Raw genomic sequence first — 24,429 nt, 5'->3', positions numbered from 1 at the left:
TGGGGGAGAGGAGGAACTGTCTGACCACCTCCTTCTCAGAGGAACCCATTTAGAGCCGTCAATCAACCATAAGCAGCATTTTCTGAACACTTATCTGGAAGGGAGTCACTACCATTATGAAGAAGCTGAGGTTTAGAGAAGTTCGGTGATTTGCCCAAAGTCGCACAGCGGCCAAGGGGTCTGTTCCAGGGCCCACACCCGTAATTCCACACCCCACCGCCGAGGGGGAGTCACCAGGTCTCCCATCCAGGCCAGGTCAGCGGGCCCGGGCCCTGTCCCTTCTCCCACCCGCAGGTGGCACCGGGAGCCAGAGCGGCCAGCTTCCCGGTGAGGGTGAGGAGGGAGGCCCGGAGCGGGGTGCGGGGGGCGGGGGGAGTGCTGTGCGAGCAGGGACAGCCCCCCACCCTCCCGGCGACCCGGCTCAGGCGGCGCCTCTCCCCCAGCTACGGCGACCAGGTGCAGCATTTCAAGGTGCTACGCGAGGCCTCTGGGAAGTACTTCCTGTGGGAAGAGAAGTTCAACTCCCTGAACGAGCTGGTGGATTTCTACCGCACCACCACCATCGCCAAGCAGCGCCAGGTCTTCCTGCGGGACGAGGAGACCCCGCTCAAGGTAGGCGGGCGGGCGGCTCCGCGGGGGCGGAGACACCTGCCGGGGCGGGGCGTGGGCGTGGCCTCCCTTCCTTCCCTGCAGCCCCGCGTCGGGAGAGGGGGCCAGCCCAGACTCTGAAGTCCTATCCTGGGGGCGCCGCGGGAGGACAAGCAAGGGTGGAAACGCAGAGGGAAAGGGAAGGAGCAGAGTGGACATTGCAGGGGGCACCCCGTGTCTGGCTTGTGCTCAGGTACCGGCGCCGTGCGTGGTCACAGGTCCTCCGTGCCTTCTGAATGCACGAGGGTACGACACCCTGCCAACCCTCCTGAGTCCGCTGGGGGCCTCATCGTCGCCATTGTACGATTGAAGAAACTGAGGCTCACCCAGGACCACCTGTGGGGTTGGCTCCGTACCAGTTTCTGCCCCCAGGAGCAGGGCTTGGGTGGGGTTGGGGGCAGTGTGAGGAGAGTTCGTGGGCGACGTGCTGGCCGGGCTCAGGGTGTGATTAGAATGATGACAGCAGCCAACGGGGTTATTAGCTCCGACAAGTGCTGTTTTCTTCGGGAAGGGGATGTCGGCAAGGCCTGGGGCTAGAGGTCAGGACCCTAGGACTGCCCACATGAGCTTGGGCTCTGCAGAGGGTCCAGAGTGCAAATCCTGGGGAGGGGATGCAGGGCTGCCCCAGAGAGGCTCTAGTCCTGCCTGTTCCTAGACCCCTAGCACGTGTGACCTCAGGGTCAGTTCAGTCCTCAACTGGGCCTCAGTTTCCCCACTGTCCAATATAATGAGCCCTAGGATCTCATGGGCCAGGAGAGTCAAAGCATGCCTTGGGAGACCCCCCATTAATGCCCTCTCTGTGCCCCCAGCATGTTTGGCCTCCTCAGCCCATGGGGGCTGGGTTAGCTGTGAGCTCGCGGTCTTAGCAAACTGTTCCCCTGCTAGGCCTCTGTCCCCGATCTCCATCTTCTCCCCTCCACTGCCTGGGCCAGATCTGCCCCTGGAGAATGTGACAGAGTCCGATAGAGCTGGCCAGGGGCGGGAGGCCGGCGTGGGGGTGGGGGAGGCGGCTCTGCCTGAGGGCTCCCCACGCCCACTGCTTTCCTCCAGCCTAGGCTCTGGGGTCACCCACCCTGTGGGATCACTCCAGAACTGGCTCAGTCCCCTAGTACCCATGCTACCGCCTCCTCCTTCCTGGGCAGAGAACCGCTCATTAGAGCCCGTCTGCTGATCCTATCACCCATCCTGGATAAGATTCCACAGGCTCAGGACAGAGATCCTGGTGGGACAGGCAGGGCGGGGACACTGGGTGTAATCGTCATGGCGCCAGGCCGACGTGCCTGCAGAGAGCTTTGTCCCGCTGCTATTTGCAGTTTGGGGAAACTGAGTCCTACAAGGGCAGAGTCTTATCCCAGGTCGCCTTGGGGTGTAGATAGGGCAAGAACCCAGGCCTGAGAGCTGGGAGCAGCTGTGGGCGACATGCTCTCCCAAAGCCCGGTGAAGGGCAACAGCAGTCAACTCCGTTCTCAGCTGCCGGCACTTTAGAGTTTGTAGGGCCTGCTCCTGGGACCAGACAGTCCTGGGGCTCCATGCAGACACAGTCTCTGCGCCGCAGACATTCAGGGACAGGCAGCTGGGGGCTCATGGGGTTGAGGGGCCATCTATCTGGATCTGGAGTGAGAAGCGAATTCAAGTTCAATTCTGCCCTCCCCCACCTGAAGCCAATCACTTCTCTTCTTGGGGCCTCCTGAAAATTCCCCACTAACCACCTCCTCCCCGCACAGGCCCCCCAGGCCTGCTTTGCCCAGGCCCAGTTTGACTTCTCGGCCCAGGACTCCTCACAGCTCAGCTTCCACCGCGGGGACATCATCGAGGTCCTGGAGCACCTTGACCCCCACTGGTGGCGGGGCCGGTTGTGCGGACGCATTGGGTTCTTCCCTCGGAGCTACGTCCAGCCGGTGCAGCTGTGACCGGGTTGCGGCCCGGGGGTGGGAGCAGAGCCTGCAGTCCATCCATCCACAAGACACTGAGCTCTGGAGAGAAGACGTGGACGCCCCATCCCTGGGTCCCACGGGGCTCAGCCGAGGGTCTTGGACCAGAACGTGGGCCTCGTCACTGCCGGGCCCGGGCACCTGCTGCTTTGCACAAACTGGGACAGGCCCCGGGGCCCAAGAGCCACTGTGAAATTCGGTGCCCACCAGGCAAGGTGAGCTCCCAGGGCTTCCCACTGGCCTCTTCCCATTGGCCACCAGCTGCAGGGTGCCCTGGGGCAGGGGCGCAGAAGCCCCCCAACCTCCCACCATCAATGGCCCCAAACTCAGAGAGACTTGAGGACTCCTATGTTGCAGGAATTTGGGGGCTCTGCCCAAGGAACCATGCATATGCTGGATGGGTTCAAATTGGGTTGACCATCTGCTGGGCCTGCCTGCCCCCCCAAAATGGCCCTTGAGGGGTGCTGGCTACTGGGAAACTGGCTTAGTGAGGAGGGATAGGACAGGGGCTGCACACCTGTTAATCTGGACTGATGGAATGACAACAGGTGGAGACTGACTTCTCGGGAGCCCCATGAAACTTGGGGCTCCACTTGGGTGTCCCACACCCCTGCCCCACTGTGGACACTTGGAAGAGGCGCTGCAGGCCCACAGGAAGTGTGCAGTGATGGACACGGAGGGAGCTGCTCCTCTCCTGCAGCCCCGACACGACGGACAAGCTTCACGGGACAGGCCTGGGGCGCCGGACCGTCGGAGGACCTGCCCGCCCTGGCTCTTGTTCACCTGGGTCCAAGTTCTGCACAGACTGGGGCCCTGGAACTTAGGGAAACCACAGGCCACAGGTGGGAAACCACAGGTGGGATGTCAGGGCCGAGGCTGGACTGGGAGTTCTCACATCTGGAGTGGTTCCCTGGCTTGAGGAAAGGCAGGATGTCCCGTCCACACAGAACGTGCAACCAGCAGCAGGAGCGAGGGCCACCTGCCTGGGGTCTCGGCACCTTTGGGACTCAGAAAGCGCTTTGGATGCCAGGCTAGTGGTGGAAGGGGCAGTGAGAGGGGAGGGAGGGAGAAGTAGATCTCATGGCAGCAGGGAGCAGGGGGGATGGGGGCAAGAGCCCAGGGAGGGGGCCGTAGGCTCATCCTCTACCCTGGGCTGGCCAGCGACCAAGTCGATCAAGTCCGGAGCTGCTCCTGATCCGGGCCCGTGTTTTCAAAATAAAAACAGTAAAATGAGTATCAGGCTATTCATCACAGATCTAATTTTCGTTGCCATTAGGAGGACTACTTTGCTCGATTCTTGAAATATCACGTTCTTTCTGTTCGTTGCGCCCCTACTTTTCCGGGGCTCCTGCTTTGCTGGCTCAGCGAGTCCCTGCATGCTGACCGGCCATGGAGTCGTGAGGGGAGTCCACACATCTCTGGGCCTCGGTGTCCTCGTTAGTGAAAGCGAGGGGGACCTGAGGACTCCAAGGGTTTGGGCTTCCTGCCCCCAGGGCGAGTGTCAGGCAAAGTAGGCGTAGAAGAAGATATTGACACAGATGAGCAGGATGGCATTGAAGCCACATACTCGGGCCCAGAAGGCGTGCTTCTGGGGTATCCGGCCATCGCCTGGAGGAGGGGCGTGGAGGAGAGAGATGAAGGCCCCAGGGCCACACCTAGTGCCCCCCACCTCCCGGACTCTTTGGGTTGGGGGTCAGGGTCAGAGCCTAGGGTCACACACATACCTGCTTTGGCTCCCATGAGTACATCCCGAGCCAGGGTCCACCAGGTAAGGTTCTCAATCTGGAGAGAATGATCGGGATGGGGGTGTGGCAGGACAGGGCTGGGCCCAGACAGGGGCAGGGGTCAGGGATGGAAAGTGAGCAGCTGAGTTCTAAAAGGGACAGGGGTCAAGAGCTAGGAAATTCCAGAGTCGCAGAGGGTCAGGGGTCAGAAGGGGAACCGGAGTCAAAGTTTGTTAAAGGTCAGGGGTCACGGTCAGGGGCTGGGGTTAGGCTCACCTGAGCCCTGTGCGGGGGTGGCGTCAGCAGGCTCCCGGCCACCACCACGACACCACTGAGCAAAAAGAGTGCGACGGCAAAGTGCAGGTAGTGGATACTGCCAAGGATGGCCGGCCGCGTGTCCGGGTCTCCGCAGGGGGGCGCAGGGTGCAGGAATTCCAGGACCAGCCTTGTGGCGCCCACTGCCAGCCCCACCATGAGGCCCCAGAATGCCCCCTGGGAAAGAGGAGGCAGGGCAGGTGCATGGTGACAGGGAGGCCAGGGTTCCCCCAGCACACACACAAGCTGGGGGAGGGTGTTGGGGGAGACAGGAAGCAAGCACAGCTTGTCCACGGGAAGAGAACGGAGCCTGCCCCCCAACGTCCCATCTGCAGCCCTAGCTCTCCCCATTCCCCACATACCTGCTCGTTGGCGCGTGGCCAGAAGATGCCCAGAACAAAGACAGCAGTCACCGGGGGGGCCAGGGAGCTGGTCACCGACTGCATGTAGATGAACAGCTGCCCACTGTTGGAGTCCTGCAGGACGGGGATCCAGGCCACACTCACGCCGATGAGCACCACGATAACCAACCTGTGGGCAAGCAGCGTGTGCGCTCGACCCTCAAGCCCCTTCCTCAATTCTACCCCATCTCCAGGGATCACTAAGACTTCCTCTCCAGCTGCCCCCTGCCACCCCTGCTCCAGCCACCACCACACACACCCCTGCCGCCTGGCTCCTCTGGGGAGGTGGCCAGCCCCACCCTTACCCAAACCCTCTGTGTCTTCCTGCCGCCCGCAGGTACAGCCCCCGATGCAGCCTCTCTGCTCCTTCTTGTCCCTGGGGAGGGCCCCCCAGGTCCCCACCAGGCTCTCCCCTTTGTCCTCAAGCTCTCGTCCCACTTGCTTACCGTCTGTCTCCCCTTCTGGGCTGGACGCACCAGCCCCTCGCACACAGTAGGTGCTCAGTATACATTTGTCAGTTTCAAGAATGACCTGCAGCCCCCATATACCAGCGAAACTCTCCCCTTGGCAGTTTCTCTAACACTGGTGGGATCTGGCAGGAGTGGGGCCTGTGGGGGTCACATGCCTCATCATGCCAGTAGCCCGGGCCTGCTGACCTGTGCCCATTGCAGGGTGACCTCTGTCCTAAGAGGGCAAGGGCTGGGGCCAGGCGTCTGGGTCTGGGTTTGGTTGGGATGTGGACTCCTCTGCCCTGAAGCCTGAGACCTCTGACCAGAGGAGCTCCTTTGCCTCCCTACCCTGTGGGGACTCCTTCTGGCTCTTGCCAGCCTCCCCTCTAGGTGGGAGCCCTCCGCCACAGGGACATGCTGCCCACAGTCAGCAGCCACCCATTGGGAGCCCCCCGCCCCGGCCCCGAGTGCAGAGCACTGGGCCAGAAGCCCAGACTCAGTGACGAGTGGGCCCTGGTCCCTTCCCAGCACTGAGAGTGGAGCAAAGAAAGCAGATGAGCCCATTACCCTGTGGTAAGGACAGGGCTGAGGGGGACCCAGAGGAAGCATTAACCCAGGAGGGCTTCTAGACAGAGAAGGACCTCCTCCAGTCTTTTTTTTTTTTTTTTTTAAGATTTTATTTATTTATTTGAGACAGAGAACAAGCAGAGGGAGAGGGAGAATCAGGCTTCCCACCAAGTGGGGAGCCTGATGAGGGGCTCGATCCCAGGACCCTGGGACTATGACCTGAGCCAAACGCAGATGCCTAATGACTGAGCCACTCAGGTGCCCCAGACCTCCTCCAGCTAAGAAGAAAGAGCTGGAGTGAGGTGTCCCATCTGTTCCTCCTCAGCTGAGTACCACTCACCCCTGTGTCCTGGCTCACCTGGACACTGCTCACCCCAAGATGGGAGGTGGGCAAGGCCCCCTGGACCCTGGATAGGAAGCAAGGGCGAGAGAGGCCAAGTGTGCTGCTGGGGTGGGTCCTTCCTGTCTGCTTACCCTCCCGCCTCCCTTTCTTCCCTTCCAAGCCTGAGGGCGAGGGCGGGAGGGGAGGAGGTGTCTCCTTGATTAAGGCTTAATTAACCCTTAGCCTGGCAGGCAGGCGGGCACTGCCCTCTTCAAAGGCCTAGGCGGGCTCCATTAACACCAGGCCCACCCTGCCCTCCCCACGCGGGCTCCTGCGTCCAACACTGGACTCAGCATCTCTGTGCAGGGCCTGGTCTCTCCAGAGCGGCCTAGACTGGGGCCCTTGCCTTCCCGCTGCCCTCTAGGGCTTCCCACTTCCAGAGGGACCCAAGCCCAGAGGCTGTTCCTTCTGCCTAGAATACCCTTCTCCAACTCCTCCCCTGGTTAACCCCCTCTTCCCCCAAGACTCAGCTCAAGGCCCTCCTCCTCCAGGAAGCCTTCTAACCCATCCCTTCCCATGCACGCACATTGCCATCAGACCACCATCCCTGGGCCACAGCTGTGGTTGCAGGCGAGCCACTCAAGGGCTCCAGGTGGGGGCTTTGAGATCTCCTGGGCTCCCTATATTGTTCAGCTCAATGCAGGACACCAGGCAGGCATCAGGCACTATTTGTGGACCGAATAATAGACAGAAGGTAGACAGAAGAGGGTAGCAAGGGAGGGACATAAAGGAGCAGAAGGGCCAGGCAGAGGGGCCTGGCAAAGATCAGGGCCCCAGATGTGGGACTGTCACCTCCCCCAGGCCTGCGACAGCTCCTCTCGCCTCACCCCAACCTAATGAGCCTGTCAGGGTCATTGGCATCCCCCTGCCTGTCCCTGCCCCGTGCTGACCTTCTCCCCAGGCCTCTGGACACACTCTGTGACCCCTTTCTCTGTAAGTCCCATATCCGCTTGGATCAAGACTCCAGAGACACAGGACCCCACACAATCCAGGAAACACAGCTTAAATAGTGTTGTTGTAGACAAGAGGAGGCTGGAGGTGTTGGGTGGGGGGGTGTCCCGGTTTTTTGAGAGGGAGACACATTAGAGCTGAACCCTGGGCCAGCACCTAGCCTTGGATCCTTTCCATCTGCACCAAACTGGCAGCTGAGAGATCCGGGACCCAGAGAGGGTGAGAAAGCTGCCCCACATCACACAGCCGCATGCCCACAGCCAGGCTGGCAGGGCCTGGGTTGGGTGGGGCTTGACTTGGTCGGAGAGGTGGGAAGGAGGGTCAAGGGCCCTGTGGCTGGGAGTAGAGGGGAGTCCAGTTTAGGACTTTGGTCTCAGGTGGGAGCAGGAGAGAAGCCTGCTTCCGAGGAGGCCGGGAGGTAGGGGACTCTCAGGGGTCAGGTCCCAGGATGTGAGCCTGGAAGGACTGTGGAGGAGTCTGTCCGACAAGGGCGGGCTTCCAGGGCCACACAGCCACGGAGGAGGGGCGGGGGAAACCACACGGCGGGGAGAAGAGGTCAAGGGGCCAGGACCCGCTGACACAGAAGCCTCCCGCCAGGCAAGAGGGAGAGGCTCCTTGTTTTGGAGGAGGCAGTGAGCCCGCAGATGAGCTCACACTCGCCTGCTGAGTGGCGTGGCCCGTGGCGTGTCCCGACAGGGCCCTTCTGGAAGAGGCTCGGCTGTTTTGCATCCCTGGGACCAGTGCCTGGAGCTCCGGGAGAGACCCCGCCCTGAGGATGGGCGCCTAGGGCCGGGAGCCCGAGGCTGCCCTGTTGGTCGAGCTAGGCACGGGAGGCTGGGCCCCTTGACCTGCGGAGAGGGGGGCTGCATGGGCCTGGAGGGAGACGGGTGAGTGGGACCTAGGAGAGGACCCGAGCAGACACACACATGCGCACACTGAGATGCCAACCTCCCGTCACCCACTGCAGAGTTCACCCCAAAGGACTCCCCGGTACTCTGCCGACACAGCCCCAGCCCGTCCTTGTGGGAGCGGGGGGTGGGAAGGGAGGCATCAAGGAGACATGTGTGCTGTGGGAGGATTCTGATGATGATCCCCTGTGGGAGGCTTAGAGGGGAGTGGGGCCCATTCCTTGTTTGGGGGCTATCAGGGAGGGCTACATGGGCAGTCTAGAAAGATCGTGGGGTGAGTCACTGAGGTGATAAGGAGGGGACAAGCAGGACTAGGAGGAAACGGCAAAAGCTCAGGGAGGCCAGGGACAGCTGTGGCCTAAGTGGGGCACCCCTGAGAACCGGCTCTGGGCCCCCTCTGTCAGGAGGGCTAAGGGCTCAGATTGGGGAAAGACAGAGAGATCTCTGGGATGGCTGGGGAAGGGGGCCTCTCCCCAGCAGAGATGCCCTCAGATGAAGCTTAAAGAAAGAGATACATCAAAGATGAGGGCTGTGACCATGAAGGGGTGACCAGAGCCACGTGGGAGGGGGATGGACTTTTCTCCAACCTGCAAACCCCAACTCACCCCTCAAAGACCCCCTCTGGGAGGGCCTCCTGGGCCATCCCTCACGTGGCTGGGGAAGCCCATGTCCCAGCCTGTCCCTGGGGCCTGGCACCCCTCCCCCACTCCCACCCCAGCCACCATACCGGCCCACCAGCAGCAGTTCCCCCTCGCTAGCGCGGGGCCTCAGCCGCCTCCAGATGTCCATGGTGAAGAGTGTGCTGCTGCTGTTGAAGATGGATGTCAGCGACGACATGAGCGCGGCCATCATCACTGCGATCATCAGCCCCCGCAGACCTGGGGGCAGGGACGGGGCTGCTGTGACCCTGCCCGGGAGCCCCTCCTGCCTGTGTCCTCCTGTCTGAGGCCCCACGGTCAGCAGTGAGCATTCACAGGTCCTCAAGAGCAGAGGCCCGGGAGGAAGGAGGCTGGAGGTGTTCACGGGAGAAAGGGCCAGACACGAGAGGCCCGAGGCCAAGAGCAATTGTGGGGCAGGGGTGGAGAGGTGGGGGGACGGCGGAGGTGGGGTACTTCTGGATTTGCGGCTGGAGCCTGCGGCTTACAGGCCCTATCATCACAACGGGGATGGCTTCTGCTATTCTGGGTGCACTCGGAGCTCCCCGTCTCTGCGGAGCTTTGCAGGCGACAAAGCACTTTCACACCCAGGCCTTTACTTGATGGAAGTATTATTAACCCGTTGACAGACAAGGAAGTGGAAGCTCCTAGCGGGAGGAGAGGTGCCCAGGGACTCACAGTGGCCAGAGGCAAAACTCTGCGGTGGGGTGGGGACAGGAAGGCCTGGGGCGGGACCCTGTGCTGAGAGGTCACAACCCCGGGCAGGGTGAGGTGGCCTGTGTGTGGCAGGCCCCAGCAGGCAGAGGGGGTCCCCTTTCTTGTTGGAAAAGGAGATGCGGTTGGTTCCCCAGGAGAGAGAGGAAAAATCCACGCAGGGATTGGCTGAAAATGAAGGAGGGGTCCCCATCGGGGTGGAGGAGGGTCTGCTTTGCAAAGCCTTCTGGGAGTCGTGGGCTTGAGAGGGGCTGAGGGTCGGGAGCCCTGAGAGACAGAAGGAGGCTCAATTTCCAACTGAGTGCTGTGTGGCATCAGGCTGGTCAGCTCCCCTCTCTGAGCCTCAGTCTGATTGTATCTCCAAGGCCTCTTGTGCTTTTTCTTCAAGTGTCTAAGCACCTCCCCTCCATCCCTGCAGATTCTCTCTGTCTGTCCTCCACCCCCTGCCCTAGTTTAAACCTGACTGAGGGTCCCCTCCCCTGAGGGCTCAGCTGCCCTGATGCTATTTTTGCCTGGCCTTGGTTCTGTGTCTGACCGGCTGTGTGACTTCCAGGCCTCCCGTGGCCCTCTCTGTTCACTTATCGTGCTGACTGGGCCAGGGCCAAAGAAAAGTGAGTTAGATTATGGTTTTCCCCCAAAACGTTTCTCCATCCTGTTTCTCTTGCTCAGGGAGGTGGATTAACTTGGGGTTTATTCTCCACCCACATTTCAGACAGGGAGCTCAAGGCCTAGAGAGAGGTTATGGCCCAGCAACGGCTGGGTGTCAGCACTTGGGGGCTTAGCAAACTCCCCCCACCCCCAGAACAGAAAAGGAAGGTGAGGCCCAGAGGTGGGAACCCACAGCGAGGCCAAGCCTTGTGCCAGGCGGTGTCCTGGCGTTATTATGTTTAATCCCAGCAACAACACGCTGAGGGGTGGGTAGGCGTCATTATCTCAAATTTACAAATGAGGACAATGAAGCTTCAAGCAGAAGTGACACGCCCCAAATATCTCAGCCAGTGAGCTGTGATTCGATCCCAGCTCTGTGAACTCACATCCCCTGGGCCTCCACGTCCCAGGAGGGAGGGAAAGCAGAGGGCCACGAAGCTCCTGGAGGGGAAGCCACGGGGATGGAAGGAGACTCAGGGTCTGGGAATCTGGAGGGGAAACCAGGTCTCAGAAGGCTATCTCCTCTTTTCACTCTGCTGGACAAGGAATGTGGGAAAGTCCAAAACCCGCCCCCTAGTTCTACCTATAGGTGGAGGCAGGAGGTGTGGGGCTTATGGGAGCCGGAGCTCCTGATCCTAGCAGAGTCGGCAGTGGGCCAGACAGACTGGGGTTCGTGTCTCAGCCACTCTGTCATCATGGAGGAGTCGCTTTCCCCACTCTGTGCCTCAGTTTCCCTGTCTGTAAAATGGAGCTGACTACCTCACAGCCGGCAGTGGGAAGCAGGTTGACCTCACTCAGGGGGTAGGATAGCAGGGGGGAAGAGGACAAGCCCTGGAGGCAGATTATCTGGGCTGAGAACACAGCTCTGGGGCTCATTGGCCACGTGAACTTGGGCAGGCCCCGGCAACCTTCCTGGGTCTCTGTTCCCCGTCTCCAACATGGGGATGATGATAGCAGCCCTTAGGGTTCTCGAGGCGATGGAAGGTATTCCCATTAAAAGTCTTAGGATCCTGTGCGGCCCATGGCGGGGGCCCAAGGGAGTATTTTCCCGCATTATTACATTCCTCTCCTCCCTGATGAGTGACATCCCACTTGGATGTCACACTGGATCCAGAATGGCCTCCACAGCACCCCTTCCGCCCACCCGGCCCCTTAGCCTTGCCGGTCTCCCCGCCACCTCCCACTTCCACCCCACACCCTGCCCTGACCCCTCCAAGAGTCTCACCTATGGGCATCAGCTCCATGACCAGCTTGGGGTAAGCGATGTTGGAGCAGCCGATCTCGGCCCCGCAGGCCCGCAGGCACTCGGACGGCACCACGCAGCCCACGTCATCTGCATCAGAGGGATGCCCAGTATATCCCAGCGGGGCCATCCTGCCCTTCCCACAGCCGCGAGCACCTGGGGCCGGCAAGACCCCAGCCCGGTGGGGCCCTGCGCTGTCACCATCTCTGACCAGGAGCTACGTGGTCCTGGGTCCATTTCCCAGTTTCGGTCATGAGGAGGGGGTTGGCCTCAGAGCCATTCTGGCCCCTAAACCCTTGACTCTTTTCCTGCCCGGTGTCCTCCGTCATAACGTCTTCTCCCTGTCCCAGACCAGGCCGGGGGCTCACCTGTGGTGTGGCATTGCCCATGTGAGCAGTCTGCTGTTAGAAGCCATCTGGGGTGCTGGTCTCCCTCACCCCCCCTCCAGCCCCCAGCCCTCCTCCCCGGAGGGGCAAAGGCAGTCTAGAGGGGCACCTTCCCCAACCCCTGGGCTCAGAGATTTAGGCTGGGGCCTGTCCCCCAACACCGCCCCCCCAAAGCCATCTCCAGCAGCTCCTACAGGACCCGAAAAACACAGGGGAGCCCGATCACACCCTGGTCAGAACTCTCCAATAGTTCTGCCGTCCACAAGACCCTCCCATCGTCGAGACAGAGGCTGGGCTCCTCAGGACTTGTCCCCTTCCTTGCCCCCCACCCCCTGCACCTTCCTCCAGCCACACGGGCCTCCCTGTCCCCTGAGGTCTTCCCCAGAAGCCCCTCTGCCCAGGCCTTCCAGGGGGGACCGGCTCAGAAGTGACTCTTGGGTCCATCCCCTGACCCCCCGCCCCTCTGCATTTTTCCTCCTCTCTTTGCTCGGGACCACTGGGGCCTGCTGATTTGTTTCTTCCTATTCTCGGTGGGCGTGGGTGGCGAGCTGGTAAGAAGGGGACGGTCTCACCGTGGCCATCTCCCCAAAGGCAGGAGGGGCGCACACCGCTCATCTGTGGGTGAGTGCCTGGACTGAGCCCTACATCCAGGCCTCCCTAGTAAGCCCCCTCCCGCAGAGCCCTGTTGGGGGGCAGGAAGCGGGGGCCCCACTCCCAGAGCTTGCCCACAGCAGCTGGCCTCCCCAGCACGGTGCGGGAAGGGTGGGCAGCCCCCGTTCACGTGCTCCTCCCACCAAATACTCCTCATCGCCCTGTGGCCCCTGTCCCTCGGGATTTTCAGCAAGGGGCCCACAGATGCGGAGCAAAAGAGAGGAGGGGGACAGCAGGGGAAGATCAGAAAGAGACACAGCTGGACCAGCGCTCCAGGGGGAAGGGAGGCCAGTGTGGGGGCTTATATTTCCATCAGGCAGCGGGCAGTGGCATTCTCGCCGCAGACCAGGCACTCCCAAGTTCACCACGGTCCCCTCCAAATGACTCTACTGAAAATTCCTTCCACGGATGTCCAGCCCATGGCAGTCTCAGATCCCCTTCCTCCAGGCTAGCAAGGCTGGGGAAGCACCCCCCATCCTCAAGGACCTGGCACCCCGGTCTCTTGCGTCCAGGCACCTGCGGCGTCTGCTGCCAGTCATTTGCCTGGTAATGGCTCACTGTCCTTTCTCCTCCCCTCCCATTACCCAGCCCCCTAGCCCCCAGCCCCTTGGCTTCTCCTGCCACACCCCTGCCTGCTCCACTTGGCTCCTGCCCTGCTCCTGGGAACCAGCCCCTCCCCGCCTCCTTCCATGCTCCCCATCCTTGCAAAATCACACCTCCGCTCACACTACTTCCTTCTCAGAAGCCCCCCTCCCCCACATTCCCAGAGCCCCTTTCCACGGCCTTTCAGGTCCTTGTCAACTGGTCCCAGGTCCTCCCACCCAGCGTGCGTGCGTCAGCCACCTCAACCCGCTGCTGTTTTCTCATACACACCCAGCATTTGGCCGCCTCCAGGCCTTTGCAGACGAGGTCCCCTCCTCCCAGGACTCAGTCCTACCCTTGTTTACCTCCTGCTCCCTGGCCCATTGCAAAGGGCTGGTCCTCTGAGGCTTTCTCTGACTCCCTCTGCACCTCCCCGTCCCCCAAGCCCGCAAAGCAGCTTCCTCTCAAAGGCTCCTATGGTGGAGGATTGAATCATGATAGTCTGTCTGTGGATTTCACCTACCCCCACCAGACTGGGAGCTTCCCCAGGGCGGACACTGGGTTTGAATCATCTCCAGGTCCCAGGTATCACTCAGTTCAGGGCTGGGAATATTTGTGAATGAATGAGTGAGTAATGAAGTGAATGGTGGTAGAGAAGGAGGCAGGCACTGGAGGAGAGCAGGAGGAGGAGGAGGAGAAAGGATGCCAGAAAACAGTCATGAAAAGGTCCAGGCACTGCTTGATCCAGCGGCAGCCCAGCAGTGGGCTAGAACCCTTGGGACCAAAAGGGCATAACTTGCCTGGGACACACAGTGGGACCCAGGTCAATTCCCAGGCCCCATGGTGGGACTTTGGGGTGGGGGGGTGGGGTGGGCACTGGGGTCCAGCATACAGAGGGCAGGTGACGGGCCACTCCTGACAGGTTCTGGGCCTGGACCGGCCGGCTCTGACGCCCGGACCCAGCCCTCCTGGGAGAGACGGGTGAGGAGTCACAGCCACATAATGGCTCAGAAAGCCCGAGTCAGGAGATTCTGGCCCAGTTTTTTCAGCCCATTCTAGGCTCTGGGCATGGGCCTCTGCCTCTGGGCACTGCTGGCTCGCTTGCCTGAGTTTGTGCTGAACAGCAAGAAATAACAACCTCTCCTTTATGACAGCAGCAGAGGTGTCGCTATTAAAGTCCCCTGAATGTGCCACCTTCAGCAGTGAGCAGCCTCAGGACAGTGAAGGCCTGGAGAGGGGGCGGGTATGCTTCTGAGCTGGGCAAGGATCAAGCTTCTGTGGGCCTGGGGGCTCCCCAGCTGGGCTCGACTTTTGCATTGGCACCTCTGTCCAGCCAGGGCCACACCAGAAGCCTGGGTGCTGGCCCTCTCTTCGTCCCCGATATCCTCCCTCCCTGTGGCCAATACCAAGTCCAGCCACTGGGCTTGGGGACCAGGTGAATTGCATCACCTCCTTACTGCATCGCCTTGTCCCCTCTAACCCACCCTTCTTGCACACAGCAGAGGGACTTTCTAAAACCACCTGTCTGCTCACCCTCCTTCCTGCTCACATACTTCTTTGGCTCTCCATCCCCTGCAAGAAGGGTCACAAGCCTCTAAATGTGCCATTCATGGCCCCCTACCCACTTAGCCAGTTTTAGCCACACCTCTGGGCGTCCGTGTTTGCTGTTCCCTCTCTCGGGAATACCCTTCCCTCCTTCATACACTCAGGGAATTCATAGGCATTCAGACTCTCAACCTGTGGACATTTGTGCAGGCTTTAGGCAATATCCTCGGGGCACCATTAACTCTGTGACCTGTGACAGCCTCTGCCAGTGTCTGTTGATAGACTGAATGACCCTTTCCCAAGGCGGCCACTGGACAGTGAGGGCTAATCAAGTTGCTCCCCACTCCCTAACCAGCCCCAGCCCATCTCAGGGAGAAAGTCCAGATGTAGATGTTGTAGTAAGGAGTAGGAGAAAAACACACAGACCTGGGTTTAAGTCCCACTATCCCAACACCATACTGTGTGATCTTGGGTGATTATTTAAGTTCTCTGAGGCTGTTTCTTCCCCCATAAAATCCTTCTGGGGGACATCCAGAGACCAAAACTCAACCTCAACCTAAATGTTCCACCTGACACAAAATTAATTCACAATAGATCACAGATTTAAATGTAAGATGTAAAAACTATCAAACATTTGGGTGGGGAAATAGAGAAAATCTTCAGGACCTAGGGCTAGGCAAAGAGTTCAAAGACTTGACAGCAAAAGCACTATGCATAAGAGAAAAAAAATGGATTAAGTAAACCTCAACAAAATTAAAAGTTCAGTGTGAGACACCTGTGAAAAGGATGAAAAGAAAAGCTACAGGACAAAATCAGTAAAGTTGCAGGATACACGATCACTATACAGAGATCAGTTGTGTTTCTATAGACTAAGAATGAACCATCAGGAAGAATAATTAAGAAAACAATACCATTCGTGATGGCATCAAAAATAATAAAATACCTAGGAATAAATTTAACCAAGGAGGTGAAAGACCAGTACAATGAAAATTATAAGACACTGATTAAAGAAGTTAATAATGACACAAATAAAAAGAAAGATATACCATGTTCATGGATTAGAAAAATTCATGTTGTTAAATGTCCATACCACTGAAAGTCATCTGCAGATTCATTGCAGTCCCTATCAAAATTCCAATAGCATTTTTCATACAAATAGAAAAAATATCCTAAAAATTTGCATAGAACCACAAAACAACCCAAATAGCCAAAGCACTCTTAAGAAAGAAGAGAAAAACTGGAGATATCACACCCCCTGATTTTAAACTATGTTACAAAGCTATAGTAATCAAAACCATACAGTATTGGCACAAAAACAGACACATAGATCAATAGAACACAATAGAGACCACAAAAATAAACCCACAACTATATATTGTCAATTAATTTAGGACAAAGGATTTAAGTATATACAATGGGTAAAAGATGGTCTCTTCAATAAATGGTGTTGGGAAACAGGACAGCTACATGCAAAAGAATGAAACTGGGCTACCATCTCAAACCATTCTTAAAAACCAACACAAAATGCACTAGGGATTTGAATGTAAAACTCCTAGAAAAAAACATGGGAGGGGTGGTAAGCTCCTTGACATTGATCTTGGCAATGATTTTTTTTTTATTTCACACCAAAAGAAAAAAAAAACGGGCAGGGCTACAACAGATTAAAAAGCTTCTGCACCGCAAAGGAAATCATCAACAAAATGAGAAGGCAACCTACAGATTGGGAAGAAATATTTGCAAGCCAAAAAACTGATAAGAGATTAATAGTCAAAATATATAAAGAACTCATACAACTCAATAGCAACCCCCCCAAAAAAAGAACCTCAAAACAAAATCCAATTAAAAAGTGGGCAGAAGATCTGAATAGACATTTTTCCAAAGGAAACATACAAATGGCCAATGGGTACATGAAAAATGTGCTCAAAATCACCAGTAATCAGGGCTATGCAAACCAAAACCACAATGAAATATCGCCCCACACATGTTAGAATGGCTATCATAAAAAAAAGAGAGAGAGAGAGAGAGAGAGAGAGAGATCACATGTATTGGCCAGGATGTAGAGAAAAGGGAATTCCTTTTGTGCATGTAGGTGTGCTACTGGTAAGAACCTAGATCAGTGCAGCTACTATGAAAAACAGTACAGAGTTTTCTCAAAGAACTAAAAATAGAACTACCATTTGATCCAGCAATGCCACATCTGAGTATATATCTTAAGGAAATGAAATCACTACTTTGAAGAAATGTCTGTACTCCATGTTCATTGAAGCATTCGTCACAATAGCTGAGACATGGAAATAACCTCAAGGGTCCATCAACAGATGAGTGGATAAAGATATGACGTACACACACAGACACACACACACACAAATATTATTCAGCCCTGAGAAAGAAGAAAATCCTACCATTTGTGACAACATTGGTGGACCATTATGGGCATTATACTAGATGAAGTAAGTCAGTGAGAGAAAGACAAATACTATATGATCTTACTTATAAATGGAATCCAAGAAAGTTGAAGTCAGAAAAAGAGAGTAGAATGATGAGGCTGTGGGATGGAGGAAAAGGAGTGATCTTAGTCAAAGGGTACAAACTTCCAATTATAAGATGAATAAATCCTGGAGATCTAATGTACAGCATAGTGATTATAATTAATAATATTGTATTTTATATATCTATATATTTTAAGATTTTATTTATTTATTTTACAGAGAGAGACACAGCAAGAGAGGGAACATAAGCAGGGGAGTGGGAGAGGGAGAAGCAGGCTTCATGCCAAGCAGGGAGCCTGATGTGGGGCTTGATCCCAGGACCCTGGGATCATGACCTGAGCTGAAGGCAGTTGCTTAACCAACTGAGCCACCCAGGCGCCCCTGTATTTTATATTTTTTTAAAAAGGTACAGACCAGCAGAAAATACTGTGCAGGCCACAGACCTGACAAAGACCTTGTATTTAGAATATATAAGAGCTGGAAGCCCGGGCCTGGGTGGCTCAGTTGCTTAAGCGTTCGACTCTGGGTTTTGGCTTGGGTCTGGATCTTGATTGGGGTTGCGGGATAGAGCCCCATGTCAGGCTCTGTACTGGGCATGAAGCCTGCTTTGAGATTCTGTCTCTCTCCCTCTGCCCCTCCCCACCGCTGCTCACACTGTTACTCACTCTCATTCTTTCTTTAAAAAAAAAAAAAAAGGGAGAAAAAGGCTCTCAAACTCAACGGGAAACACCAAACAATCCACTTAGAAAATGGGCAAAACACATGAACAGGCATTTCACTGAAGAGGACCAACAGCTGGCAAATAAGCGCATGAAAATATGTTCTATGTCATTAGTCATTAGGAAAATAGAAATTAACACCATAGGAAGAGATTATTACACACGTATCAGCGTGGCTAAGATAAAAAAAATTGTGACAACATAAAATGTTGGCAAGGATGTGAAGAAACTGGATCACTCGTATGTAATTGGTAGGAATGTAAAATATACGTGATACAACATGTGTATGAATGAATATGTAAACATCCATATGAAGGTTCATAGCAGCTACGTTCATAATAGCCCCCAAACTGGAAACAACCCATTGTCCTTCAGCAGGAGAGATGGTTGAACAAACTCTGGTCCACCCATGCCATGAATACTAGCCAGCAACAGAAACGATACAGATCGTTAAGCTACAGACATGCACATCAATCTGAACGACTTGCCAGAGAATTATGCTGAGTGGGAGAAAAAGCTAATCTCTAAAGGTTCTATGCTACACTTTCCATTTATATAGCGTTCCTGAAATAACAACATTGCAGAGATGGAGAACAGATTTCGGGGTTGTCAGGGGTCAGGGATGGAGATGTGGGTATGGTGGTAGAGAGGGAGGTTTTGGTGACAGTGGAACAGTTCTGCATCCTAATGGCAGCGGTGGCGACCACACAAATCTACACACGAGGTAAGATTGCGTGCACATACACACACCCAGGAACACTTGTAAACTGGTGAAATCCGAACAGGTTCTGGATTGCACCAATGTCAATTTTCTGGCTATTGTGTTACTGTACTGGAGTTCTACAAGATGATGCCACTGGGAGAAGGCTGCCTGTGACCTCTCTGTTGGTGTGTTGTTCTTTTATTTCTAACAACTTCCTGTGCATCTGTAAATATGGACAGGTAACTGCAAGGTTGGAGGGCTTCCTTTTCAGCCCAGAGAGCCAGGACTCCCTTCATGAGCCCCAGGGTTAGTCATAAGGGCCAAAGGAGAAGCTGAAGCCCAGAGACTCTTGTTCTGGGTCTCAGGTGGCAGTGAGGCTATATAAATCAGCCTTCAGGGTTCCCAAGGCAGTGCTTGCCCCTGGGAGCTGCTGCTTCTCCTCTGTGGCTGAGTGGGGTGGGGAACACAGGGTATACGTGCAAGAGTTGGGTCTGACTCCAGCCCTCAGCAGCCCTCTCTGGCTCTCCCCATCCCAGGGTTCAGGTGGGCACTGCTCATCATGTGGGACCAGTCCTGGGGGGGCAACCCCTCCCAGTAAGGAGCAGGGCTACGGACTAAGAACTGGGTATCTACCTGCTCTATGTACACCAGGTTCCGTAAAGGCTCCTTCCTGAGTTTGGGTAAGACGGTGCCCTATCCTTGCCATGGGGTCTCCCAGTCCAGTTCCTTAACTCTACTTCCACAACTGGACAGCTGGGTATCTGCACAGACTTCCCGTCCCACCTGGGAAACTGGACACTGATAGGGTTGGACCAAGGTTACCAACCCTGGGAGTCAGGGGGAGGAGCGCAAAGACTGTTGAGTTCCTGTGTGTTCTCAGTAAGAATACTGTCCCTCTCTGGGCTCCAATGTTCCAGTCGTTGTTGGACTTTGGTCCCTGGGCTTTCCAGAATTCCGCCACCCGGCGCGGGGAGCCGAGGAGGAGGAGCGGCGCACAGCCACCCCACGCCGGTATCCCTTGGGGGTTGGTTTGGCGGGGGGGGGGGTGTCTGAATCAGCTTCCGGCCCCGCCCCTAGGGCGGCACGTGACCGCAGGTGGCGGCGGCGGGGTGGGCGGGGCTGCATTAGTCACCAGCCCGCCGCCGCCGGTGCGCTCCGCTCCGCCTGCGCGCCTCTCCTTGCCGGCTCTGGGCCGCGCCCGCCCGGTAAGCGAGTCCTTGCCCGCCGCCCCGGATCCTGGGCCCGGCCGCGGCGCTTCCTCGAGCCTCCTCCGGGCAGGCCTCTCGCGTTGCGGGTCCGCAGATTTTAAGACCCCGTGCCCTTCCCGGAAGCCGTCGGAATGCAGGGCGCCGCCGAGCTGGGCCAGAGGCCACCCGGGTTGTGCCCTGCCTCCCACTCTTGGAAACTTCTGCCCTGCCTGCCCTGGTTCCTCCCAGAAGTTGCCTAGGACTTTAGGCAGCTCCATAGTTCCTCCGGGATGTGGGTCCCCCGGCCCCTACTGATAGAGGCACACCGCACCCAGGCGTGGGTCCCGCCCCGCCGTCTCACCCACTGCCGCCCCACCCCCGCCCTGTCGCCCAGTCGCCCCTCCCCGGTCCCGCCTGCACACTGACCTGACCTCTGCGTTCACTTGGGCTCTCCCGCAGGCTCCCTATGGGCAGAGTCGCTGAGGCACTGGTGGAGCTCCAGAGCGCGCCGGAATTCACGAGCCTGATCTTGCGGAGTTCTCTGTCGCCCGCCCACCCGGCACAAGCGTCGTCGGGGCAGTGGCAACATGGCCTTCTCCCAGGTGCAGTGTCTGGACGACAGCCATGTCAACTGGCGCTCCAGTGAGTCCAAGCCCGAGTTCTTCTATAGCGAGGAGCAGCGGCTGGCCCTGGAGGCCCTGGTGGCCCGTGGCAGGGAGGCTTTCTACGAGGTGCTAAAGCGGGAGAACATTCGGGACTTCCTGTCGGAGCTGGAGCTCAAGCGCATCCTGGAGACCATTGAGGTGTATGACCCAGGCTCTGAGGACCCGAGGGTTGCCGTCAGGCCCCGGGGACCTGAGGACGATGGCGTTGGTGACAGCGAGGAGGCCAGCAGGGCAGGTGGGGACCCCACCGAGGCCGAGCCACTGCCCTCCCTGGAGTACTGGCCCCAGAAGTCTGACCGATCCATCCCGCAGCTGGACCTGGGCTGGCCCGACACCATTGCCTACCGTGGTGTGACCCGGGCCAGCGTCTACATGCAGCCCCCCATCGATGGGCAGGCCCACATCAAAGAGGTAGTGCGGAAGATGATCAGTCAGGCCCAGAAGGTGAGCCAGCTACTGGGTGGGGGTCCCCTGAGGGGAAGCTGGCCTTGTGCGCCTGAGCCAGCCCCCAGCATCTCTGCCATTTCGGTGTGCGTGAACTCACAGCACCAATATGGAGACCATGACACCATCCCCTGTGGTCTCTTTGCTGCTCCCAGGCTGCCTCTTCCCCTGGCCTCCTGGGGCTCCTCAGTGTCTTTGCGCAGGATTAGGGTACCTGGGTCCTGTGGCAGGTGACCATGGGTGCCCCATCTCAAGGGGCCTTTGTGCATTGCTGGGGGGGGAGGGGGCGTGTTCTGATTTCCCCCAAAGCCGGCAAGCAGCTTCCCCAGAAGAAAGTGTTGTGATGGGGTGGGGTGGGGAGGAATCTCGGGGTTTTCTCTTACTTACTGTCCCTCGAGATGGCTCTGATTCACACCTGGGAAGCAGGACGCTCCCACGCACACCATGAGACACTGGTGTGGCTTTTCTTGGGTGATGGACATAGTCTGGAGTGGTGCAGGAGGCACGGAGACCAAACACGAGCCCGGGTCCCTTTGAGGCTGGCGTGGAGGTCCCAGTTCAAATGAGTCTATTTCCCGGCCGTGCTGGGCAACGGAGAGTGACTTGCTCGCCCTCTCTGAGCCTCTTTGTGAGCTTTGTGAGGGCAGAATCTTCCTAGGCTGAGATGGTGAAGGGACCTCCAGCGTTGCTTCTTCTTGATCCCAGCCGCGAGGGGCGGTATCCCTGGTTTGGATAGTCATTCTCAGCCGACCTGAGGCCAGGCCTGAGCTCAGTAGAGGGTGGTGAGTGGTTAGCAGTATCTGTGCTGGTGCAGGTGTTTCTAGCAGACTCTAACCCTTCGCCAGGCCCCGAGTGGGGCAGCGGATCGCACGAGCCCAGAACGCTGGCCTCGGCGAGCATCCTGGCTGACGGAGCCTGGGGAGACTCATAGGCAGAGAAACCAGAAGTGGGTCAGGAGCTGACAAGGTGGCCATGGGTTAGGTTTCTAGAAAGGTGGAGTGCCTGTCCCCCGCGGATAGGCACTCTGACCCTGGCAGAGTCGGAGAGCCTGTGTCTCGGAGCTTGGCCCGCATCCTGTTCCCAGGCAGCTTTGGGGTTCAGGTTTCTGATGTATAAAGTGGAGGGGAGCCTGGGGCTGCGTCTTTGGCTGTTGAGGAGATGGAATCGGGTGACCGGAGTGAGGAAGAGTTTCAGGAAGAGGAGGGAAAGTGGGAGGAGGAAGGGCCTTCGTGGCTCTTGGGCAGGTATCCTACCCCACACCTGCCAGGGGGTAGGCAGGTGCGGCTGACGTCGTGTCTGATGAGGTTGTGCAGCCTAGTCCTCTGGGAGGGTCTGTTGGGGTCCCTTGACCCCTTTTTTAAAAATGGGGAAACTGAGGCCCAGGGCGGGGCTTGACCTGCTGTGCCAGGGTTCCCTCTCCTCCCCACCAGGAGTAGGAAGGAGACCGACACCAGATCCCTGCTTGGCATGGGAAGGTCCAGCACGTCTAATCTGCCCCAGACAGGAAGACTGATGGCCTGGCCCAGCGATGGGACTAGATAGGGGCACCCGGGGCCAGGCTAGGCACGAGGCATCCTCCCCACATGTTTGCAGCCCGGTCTGAGACCCAGCCATTCCATGCAGTCCCCTGGGCCTCTTGTAACTTCATTTGCTCCCGACAAAAGCCCCACCAGTTGTTGGCGTTGCCTGTCCAAGGTTACATGGCTGGGGAGAGGTCCATCTCGGGTTGGAACCCTGGTCTGTGTGGTACCCCAGTCAGCGCGGCTCCCTGACCCCTCTGAGAAAGGCAGCTTACTTCTGAGCCTGCCCCCTTGGATGGCAGGGGGCCTCCCAGACCCAGCAGGAGGGTCTAGGGTCTTCCATTAGAGAGCACAGAGAGAACAGGGACTTGTTTGAACCCCACGGCACCATGGTGAGCCATGCCCCTGCTTCCCATCCTTTGTACTTGCTTGTCACATCCATCCAGGGACCCGAGGCCAGCATAGTGTGTGTGCGTGGGTGGGCAGTAATGACAACAGCTACTGGTTTTTGAGCGCGAGGCACTTGGTAATTTCAGATAGTGGGATCTGCCCATTTTCCAGATGTAGAAACTGAGACCCGACTGGTTCATCTCTGCTGATGTCACCTAGCAAGTTGTTGGGTGGAGGGGTGGGGACCAGACCTGCTGTCATCCTAGACTCCAAGATGGGTCCCCTGCCCATCCTGGCCTGGACAGAACACAGTGACAGGCAGGGCAGGGAGGGGCAGCCCAGCCACGCTGCCATCAAGCCTCCCATCTGCCCTGCGCCTGCTGCTTCCCAGGCTCCAGCACCGGGCCGTGCTGCTGACGGATGCTGACGGCCCATGCTGACAAGGTGCTTTCCTGGCCTGCCCGCCCGCTGGCACCGGGAGCTCTTCCTGCTTTATCTCTCCCTGTGAATCACATTTTTCCCTTCGCCCTGCATCCTCTTCTGTGCCCCACCAGCAGTAGTGCGGGGAGAACACTCCCCCCTCCCCAGGCCTGGGACAGGGAGCCCGCTGTTCGGTTGCCTGACGCGAACACTGACCCCCTGCCAACTGGGCACCTGGGCTGGGGCTGCTGGTGCTGACTCAGGGCAGCCCAGCCCGCCACCTCCTCCTCCCCCTGGCCTGTCAGCATGGCAGGCAGACCCTGGGGCTGGGAAGTGACGCAGCACACACTCAGCCCGCCCCAGCGTGGCTGCCAGGGAGCGGCTGTGTTCCCATCAAGGCTGCTGAATTCCCCCCCTTTGCCAAAACATGAGAACGAAACTAGTGGGCCCCAGCACTGGGAGCCCAGGGTCCCAGCTCTGCCTCCACCACTGGGGGACCTAGGACAAGCCCCAGCTGTTTTAAGAGCCCCAGTCATCTCATCTGTAAAATGGGTACAGGCATTGACGATTGGTAAGGGTCCCTTCAGCTCTGACACCCTGTTGCCCTGCGATTCTGGACTCTTCTGGGGGAGGAGACCAGTGGGTTCTGGGTCTAACCGTACTGGCTGTATGGTGCTGGGTAGGGAGCTTGTGCTCTGGGACCCGTCTTCCAGCCCCACAGGGCTCTGAGATGGAACCCCCCACGCTCCCCAAGACCCATGATCTACCTGGGGAAAAACCTCCTTCAGGATTGCAGCTGCATACCAGAGGCCGGGCCTGTAATGTCATGCCTAGGAGGGATAAGCCCCAGCCTCGCTCCCCTGCCGCCTCCAGGAGAGAGAGGGGTGAGGCTGGGCTGGGTCCTGGAGGGGGCTGGGGAGGGAGTGCCCCCCACCCCCCATCCACGACCTTGGGGAAAGGCCCCTAGCGGGACCCCTGCGCCAACCCCAGACAGTCCGGGGAAGGTCCCAGAGCTGGGGGTGAATCGTGGACAGGCGAGGACACCGAGGGAGCACGAGGGCGAGTGAGTGAGCACGACTGGACTAGAACCCACTTCTCGGGCCTGCCAGGCCCGGGCTTGGGAACAGAGAGAGCCAGAGAGGTCCAGTGTCTTGCCTCAGGCAGGAGGAGACTGGAAGCAGGTAACCCCAC

At 57.7% G+C, this 24,429-nt stretch overlaps 3 protein-coding genes across 4 annotated transcripts in view; 2 read left to right on the top strand and 1 right to left on the bottom strand.

The window, feature by feature from the left end:
- Positions 1-204: 204 nt before the first annotated feature.
- LOC111139239 (GRB2-related adapter protein-like) lies at positions 205-3,815 on the top strand (the record flags this gene model as incomplete). Its single annotated transcript, XM_022491452.1, has 2 exons — positions 205-612; positions 2,373-3,815. Coding segments are annotated over 2 exons (594 nt in total), but the record flags the coding sequence as incomplete, so codon positions are not given.
- Positions 3,816-4,080: 265 nt separating this feature from the next.
- The window catches only part of LOC111139230 (solute carrier family 5 member 10), a 58,085-nt gene continuing 37,736 nt past the window's right edge, over positions 4,081-24,429 (bottom strand). The window contains exons 10-15 of one of the 2 annotated variants that reach the window (XM_022491432.1): positions 11,520-11,627; positions 9,004-9,154; positions 4,981-5,149; positions 4,580-4,795; positions 4,304-4,361; positions 4,081-4,187 (exon numbers count right to left, since the gene is read on the bottom strand). In XM_022491432.1, the coding sequence (XP_022347140.1) occupies positions 4,081-4,187; positions 4,304-4,361; positions 4,580-4,795; positions 4,981-5,149; positions 9,004-9,154; positions 11,520-11,627 (809 nt within the window). The remainder of the gene's footprint in view (positions 4,188-4,303; positions 4,362-4,579; positions 4,796-4,980; positions 5,150-9,003; positions 9,155-11,519; positions 11,628-24,429) is intronic. The other variant, XM_022491433.1, reaches the window with a different exon arrangement.
- The window catches only part of LOC111139229 (family with sequence similarity 83 member G), a 28,261-nt gene continuing 24,096 nt past the window's right edge, over positions 20,265-24,429 (top strand). Inside the window, exon 1 of the mRNA XM_022491431.1 lies at positions 20,265-20,908. Coding sequence (XP_022347139.1) covers positions 20,387-20,908 — 522 coding nt within the window. The 5' untranslated portion in view covers positions 20,265-20,386. The remainder of the gene's footprint in view (positions 20,909-24,429) is intronic.

This window comes from Enhydra lutris, unplaced genomic scaffold (genome assembly GCF_002288905.1).
Source record: "Enhydra lutris kenyoni isolate GAN:26980312 unplaced genomic scaffold, ASM228890v2 scaffoldscaffold97, whole genome shotgun sequence".
Classification (NCBI taxonomy): domain Eukaryota; kingdom Metazoa; phylum Chordata; class Mammalia; order Carnivora; family Mustelidae; genus Enhydra; species Enhydra lutris.
The sequence above is the reverse complement of the archived record's forward strand: the minus strand, read 5'-3'. Positions and strand labels throughout refer to the sequence as shown.